At 51.4% G+C, this 6,137-nt stretch overlaps 2 protein-coding genes across 2 annotated transcripts; both read left to right on the plus strand.

Annotated features, from left to right (window-relative positions):
• The first annotated feature begins 105 nt into the window (after nucleotides 1–105).
• LOC147213810 (nucleoredoxin-like protein 1) lies at nucleotides 106–3,215 on the plus strand. The gene is made up of 4 exons (XM_086142826.1): nucleotides 106–412; nucleotides 517–799; nucleotides 888–977; nucleotides 1,362–3,215. The coding sequence occupies exons 2-4, from the start codon at nucleotides 564–566 to the stop codon at nucleotides 1,741–1,743; spliced, it is 708 nt and encodes a 235-aa protein (XP_085998952.1). The 5' UTR covers nucleotides 106–412; nucleotides 517–563; the 3' UTR covers nucleotides 1,744–3,215.
• Nucleotides 3,216–3,673: 458 nt separating this feature from the next.
• Nucleotides 3,674–5,941, plus strand: nxnl1 (nucleoredoxin like 1). Its single transcript, XM_086142693.1, has 3 exons — nucleotides 3,674–3,961; nucleotides 5,096–5,185; nucleotides 5,275–5,941. The coding sequence occupies exons 1-3, from the start codon at nucleotides 3,726–3,728 to the stop codon at nucleotides 5,594–5,596; spliced, it is 648 nt and encodes a 215-aa protein (XP_085998819.1). The 5' UTR covers nucleotides 3,674–3,725; the 3' UTR covers nucleotides 5,597–5,941.
• The last annotated feature ends 196 nt before the right edge of the window (nucleotides 5,942–6,137 follow it).

Here is a 6,137-nt window from a genome sequence, read left to right on the forward strand (position 1 = left end):
GCCACTTCCTGTCGCCAAACGCTCCCCGCTGCGCCCCCCGGTGGCCGTTCTTTCCCGCTGACCCCCTCGCTCGACATCACTTTCCTCCCGCCGCAATCCAATTTGCCTCATCCTCTCCCTCGTCCGCCCTGTTAAGTAATAAGATTGCCGCCTCTGAGCTGCAGTTTTTTAGAACGTACACACACACACAGGAGCAACCTCTGGCCCTGAATCACAGCCAACACTCCCACAGCTACCTGTAATCTCCCGCTGTAAGCCCGGCAGTCGGTCGGGAAGTGGTGCAGAAGGAAGGTTGAAGAGGCGGCGGCGTGCGAAACCAAACTGCGGCTCCTTTAGGAGCAGACGGAACAAGAGCGCCAACGTGAGACCCAAGGTGACCATTGGATTAGCAGCTGAGGCCACAGCCAGCTAGGTAACTTCTTGTCCTGACTTGTATGCTTTCCTGTTTGCAGGGGAAAACCCGTTGATGTTCTGAAAATACCTGATCCGACAGTGACACAAGTCCCTCCTCAACAGACGCTTTTTTTTGCTGTTGGTTCGTCACCGCCTCCCTTCCCGTCGCCATGGTGGACCTTTTCCTGGACCGGGTTTTGGTGGAGAACAACTGGGACCAGGATGAGCTCAACACCGAGCGAGAGATCATTGGAATCCTGGAGAACCGGATCGTGCTGCTGTTCTTCGCTTGCGCCGACTGCGAGCGCTGCCAGGATTTCCTGCCTGTTCTCAATGACTTCTTCAAGAAGCTGAAGGACCCGGCATACATTGAGTACCCCAAACTGCTCGCCCTCATCTACGTCAGGTCTCCACCTCCTTCTTCTTTGTCTCCTGCAGCCCCCCCACCCCATCCCCATGCATTCTGAGGGTCCCTTTCCATCTCCTCTCCACAGCTTGGACCAGTCGGAGGAGCAGCAGGAGCGGCTCCTCAAGGAGATGCACAAGAGGGTCCTGTTCTTGGCCTTCGAGGACCCCTACAGGAAGTAGGTGACTCTGACGTCTCCTCAGCCAAATGCACTCGGTTTCCCTTGTCGCACTTTTTGCCGTTGAATGACGGGCGGGTCGATTGCGCGTACGTGTAGATCGTTTTTTTTTCTTCGCCCGAGTTAGCACGTTAGCTGAATCTGGATTACGGCTGGTTTCGGGTTCCGGCATTGGCGCTCCTCCAGGAGAGACACTGAGATAATCCACGACTCCGACAAAATTGTAAACACACAACTTGATCTGTGATCTCTGTAAACCGCTCTAAATCCAGGTTGGGTTAAAAGGCTAACCGCTAACATCCTCTGGGCTCAAGTGTGCAGCACTTTCTCGTCAGACAATTAGCACATCTTGCTAGCGATGACCAACTATCCCTGTCTTCTTAGGGAGCTACAGGCGAAGTTCAAGGTGAAGGACATGCCAACGGTGGTGGTCCTCCGTCCCGACTGCTCTGTGCTCTCCGCCAACGCCGTGCAGGACATCTGCCGCTTCGGCTCGGACTGCTTCGCCAACTGGCAGGAGTCGGCGGAGCTGGTGGAGAGAACCTTCATGCTGAATGAGGAGTTTGAGAACCTGAACATGCGGACCACCACCGACCCTGTGCGGCGGCTCAAGTACAAGACAGAGGAGGACAAGAGGAAGAAGAGATGGTGGAAGCCTTGGGTGAAGGGAAAGGCCGACGGCATGGCGGCGGGGGAGGAGGGGGACAAGGGGGCGTGGGACACGAAGGCTAAGGCGGGAGATAAAGGAGTGTGGAGGAGACGATGAAGAAACCCTTGATACCGATCTTTTGTAGCTTGACATCCAGGCATCTTAAGTACTTCTAAGGAGGCTGCTGATACTGCGGCGTCTTATCTTACCTTCGAACCGCCTGCAGCGGCGAGTACCGTAGAATATTAAGGAACGCGGTAAACAAAGCTCCTCGCAGATCATACTCGACACTGAAAGTACTTGAATACTTTAAACGGGTTTAGAGGAAGTACTCCTACTACTGCACTTAGTTCACCCCAAAGGCGGTATGCTTGTATGAGTCCATCACTTGTCATGAGCTCAATGTCTAAGAAGGAGGGACGTTTTATTATAAAGAGAGAAGGCGTTGTCTTCGAACTGTGTGCGGCGGCGAGTACCGTAGGATGTTAAGGAACGTGGTAAACGAAGCTCGTCGCAGAACATACTCGCCAGTGAAAGTGCTTGAATACTTTAAACGGGTTTAGAGGAAGCACCCTTACGACTGCACTTAGTTGACCCCAGGGGCAGTATGCTTGTTGGAGTCCATCAGTTGTCCAATGCTCAATGTCTAAGAAGGAGAGAGATCTTATCTTAAAGAGGGAAGGCGTTATCTTTGAACCACCTGCAGGGGCGAGTACCATAGAATTTTAAGGAATGTGGTAAACAAAGCTCCTCGCAGAACATACTCGACAGTGAAAGTACTTGAATACTTTAAACGGGTTTAGAGGAAGTACTCCTACGACTGCACCTGGTGTACCCCAGGGGCAGTATGCTTGGAGTTGGAGTCCATCTCTTGTCCAGTGCCCAATGTCTGAGTAGGAGGTACATCTTGAGAATGGTGCTTCGAGTTTTGGGGATTGGGGGGGTTCCTCCGGTAAACCAGGGGCCTCCATCTTACTACCCCCGCCCCCACCTTTGCCAATCTTCCCCTTGCACTTTCACACCATTTCGTGGCCAATAAACATGGCTTCTAACATCTATGTTGGGATCCATCCGCACTCCAGCCAGCAGGGAGGGCCGTGTGAGAGGCTTCCCCGCGGAGTTCGCTAAGTGCTCCACCCACAGCTGGTCAGAGAAGAGTCTCCACCCGCTTTCAGCCCTCCGCCGACGCCCACTGATGGTAGAAAATGGTACTAGCTGCTTTAAGGTAGAACGTGCCTCCTGGGAAGGGGTAACTTGCAGTGCCACTTGCAGCTCAGGACCAGGAGGGAACATGGTGACCTGGAACTTTCTTGATAAAGGCGATGCTAACGCCGCTCAGCGTCTCAGAACCGGCGCCGGCCCCCTTGGACCCTCGTCCTGAGGGCCGGGTGGACATTTGGACTTCACACTGTACCTCTGGTGTCGGGTGCTAGCGCCCACCGCTAACCCCTCTGGGGTCCCTAGTTTGAAATAGAAACAATCGTGTCAAACACTTTGGTTTTAGAATCTGTTTTTCAGCGGAAGAGTTTTATTTTGTTACCGGGGAGATGAACGTATATGTACCTATTTTAAAAACAATAAATGATATGAACCTCAGACAGAGTGTGTTTTCCCGACCGACCTGCAGTTCCCCTCGCTGTGATTAGTCTCAGCGATCTCGACCCTCATGCCGAAATCCGCTTTACACACACACATACACACACACACGGTCAGACTCGCCAGGGGGCGGAGCCACTGCCACAGAGGTGAAGGAGACACGGTGATTGAATGGCGGCCATGAAAAGTGACAGGCTGTGATTGAAACCACCAAAGAAGAGTCACAAAGAAAAGGAAAGGATATCAGGAATCTGTTTTTGGATTAGCTGTGTGTGAGTGTGTGTGTGTGTGTGTGTGGGGGGGGGGGGGGTAGTAATTGTTTGAGGTAAGCAACTGTGAGGATTATCAGATTAAAGAGTGTGTGTGATGTGCTCATGGGATTAATGGGAGGTAAATGAGACGGGCAAACACACACACCAGTTGCCACAGTCAACAAGATCCACCTGCACAACTGTCTTGTGTTTGGCCTGCAGGCGCCGCCGCCGCCGCCGCCGCCCTCCGCCATGGCGGACCTGTTTGCGGGCCGGGTGCTGGTCAAGAACAACAGGAACCAGGACGAGCTGGACACGGAGCGCGAGATCGCGATGGGCTTGCAGAACCGGGTCCTGATGCTATTCTTCGCCTCGGCCGCCTGCGAACGCTGCCGCCGGTTCGCGCCGACGCTCGGCGAGTTCTTCAAACGGCTCACAGACGAGTTCTACGTGGACCGGGCCGCTCAGCTGGTCCTCCTGTACATCAGGTAGAGCACGAGTCAAACACACACTCACACACACACAAATATGCTAATTCTGAAAAAGCACTTTGCTAACAGCTAATTTAATAATAGCTCTGAAGGCTAATGGATTCAAAGCAAGCAGCAAAGTCAGGCTTCATAAATCCAGACTTGCTCAATCGCAGAAAACGCAAAATGTGATTTTATTTACGAGGACAAACATTTAAATTTCCTCTTTAGACACATAAATGTGAATATAAAGTCATAGCTGAGTGATTAAAAAGTATCCGGGAGAGAACCGAAACCTTCTCTTCCGTTTATTAGGAAAGTAATTCATACTTTAATTGTTTTTTAATTTGATTCCTTTGGGAAATTAAAGTGATTTCCACGTGAAATCCACTTAAGATATATAGCAGAGCTGCTCCTTCCTTCTGATGAGAACCCCAGCTGGCTGTTCTCCATCCACGTCCAAACGTGGCAGCTGAAGCTCCGGCCTGGAGGAGGACTTCCTGTCGTAGAGTAGCCTTTAGCACAACTTCGATTCAATCAAGTCAGATGTTATTAATACGCCGTCCAATCACAACCGGTTATATAATAACACTTTCCATGCAGAGCAGGTCTGGACCACCAGACCTTGAAGATGATCTACAGAAACACAACATTCCCTCATAGCGATAGCAAGCAGGAGGGGGTATGAGGGTTGGATAGCGCGCACAGCTACATGCTAATAGCTGGATACAACTATACTGATACAATAATAGCTTTAAAATTCATAAAAGATACAACAAATGGCGGTCGCCTGGAGCCCGGGAGGAGATAGGAGGTCACTTTCATGCATTGATCATATGGGGTTCATCACAAGAAGCTTCTGGCAGCCTACCTGGGGGCTAGCCTAGCTAGCGCTAACTGTTAGCGAAATATGCAAAAGTCACTGTTCCCTCTAAGCTGCGGGTTTGCGGAACCGTGCACTTCTCCAGCTTTCTCAGCAAATAATATTTTGAATAATCTTTTAAAATGTGTTTTAAAATGTAATTTATTTACAATGCAGCTTTGTTGTGGGCGGAGAACACTGGACAGTGCGCAATTGCCCTTAGAGGGAACAGTGGTTAAAGTAGGTTTTTTTGGTTTATTTCTTTTTTTTTTTCTTCCTTTCTGATTCAGCTTGGACCCGTCGGAGGAAGAGCAGGAGAGCTTCCTCAAAGAGTTGCCCAAGAAGTGCCTGTTCCTTCCCCACGAAGACCCCTACAGGAGGTGTGTGTGCGGGATCTCAGTGCAAATTTCCACAGCTGGGTTTGAAATGATGTGCATGTGTGTGTGTGTGTGTGTGTGTGTGTGTCAAGGGAGCTGGAGGCCATGTTTGACGTCCAGGAGCTTCCCACGGTGGTGGTGCTTCGCCCCGACTGCTCCGTCCTCACGGGGAACGCGGCGGAGGAGATCGAGCGTCTGGGCCCGGCCTGCTTCCGCAACTGGCAGGAAGCGGCGGAGCTCATCGACAGGAACTTCATGATCAGCGAGGACGTGCAGGGGAGGTCGACGCGCAGCCTCACCGACCCCGTCAGGAGGATCAAGTACAAGGCCGAAGCCGACGACAAGACGACGGAGAGGAAAAAGAGGCAGAAGCAGGGCGAGGGAGGAGGAGGAGGAGGAGGGTCACCGTTTTGATGGAGATAGCATCCAGGTCACCGTGGTTAGCGCTTAGCTTAGCTTATTTCTCCATCTGACACTGTGAACAACCCCCAACCTTAGAGGGAACCAATCAAATATGGTCCAGGAATCATCTGGCGCCATTGAAGCACGAAATACAGTCAGATAGTCAGATGTATAAATAGTCCTTCACAAATAATGACGTTGTCTTGAGGTTCCTCAGATGAGGAACCCATCCAGGATGCTTTCACCAGGTGACAGTCTGATGGAAGAGAAAAAAACAAAACAAAACAATGACCTGATGACGTCGTTTCCGGGTGTGTTTGACCGCAACCGCTCCAAAATAACACCTACATCCGGGGGTGTCAGCCGTGTGTGTGTGCGTGTGTGTGTGTGTGTGTGTGTGGGGGGGGGGGGTGATTCCACGTCCACTTCCGGATTGCGCAGCGGCTTATTGTTGCTCCGTTAGACAAAAAAAATGATAAAATAGTACACACACACACACACACACACACGCACACACACACACACACACACACACACACGTAGCCCCCCCCCA

The sequence above is a fragment of the Fistularia commersonii genome, chromosome 35, assembly GCF_037954325.1.
Source record: "Fistularia commersonii isolate RoL2024-O1a breed Wild chromosome 35, RoL_Fcom_v1.0, whole genome shotgun sequence".
Taxonomy (NCBI): Eukaryota; Metazoa; Chordata; class Actinopteri; order Syngnathiformes; family Fistulariidae; genus Fistularia; species Fistularia commersonii.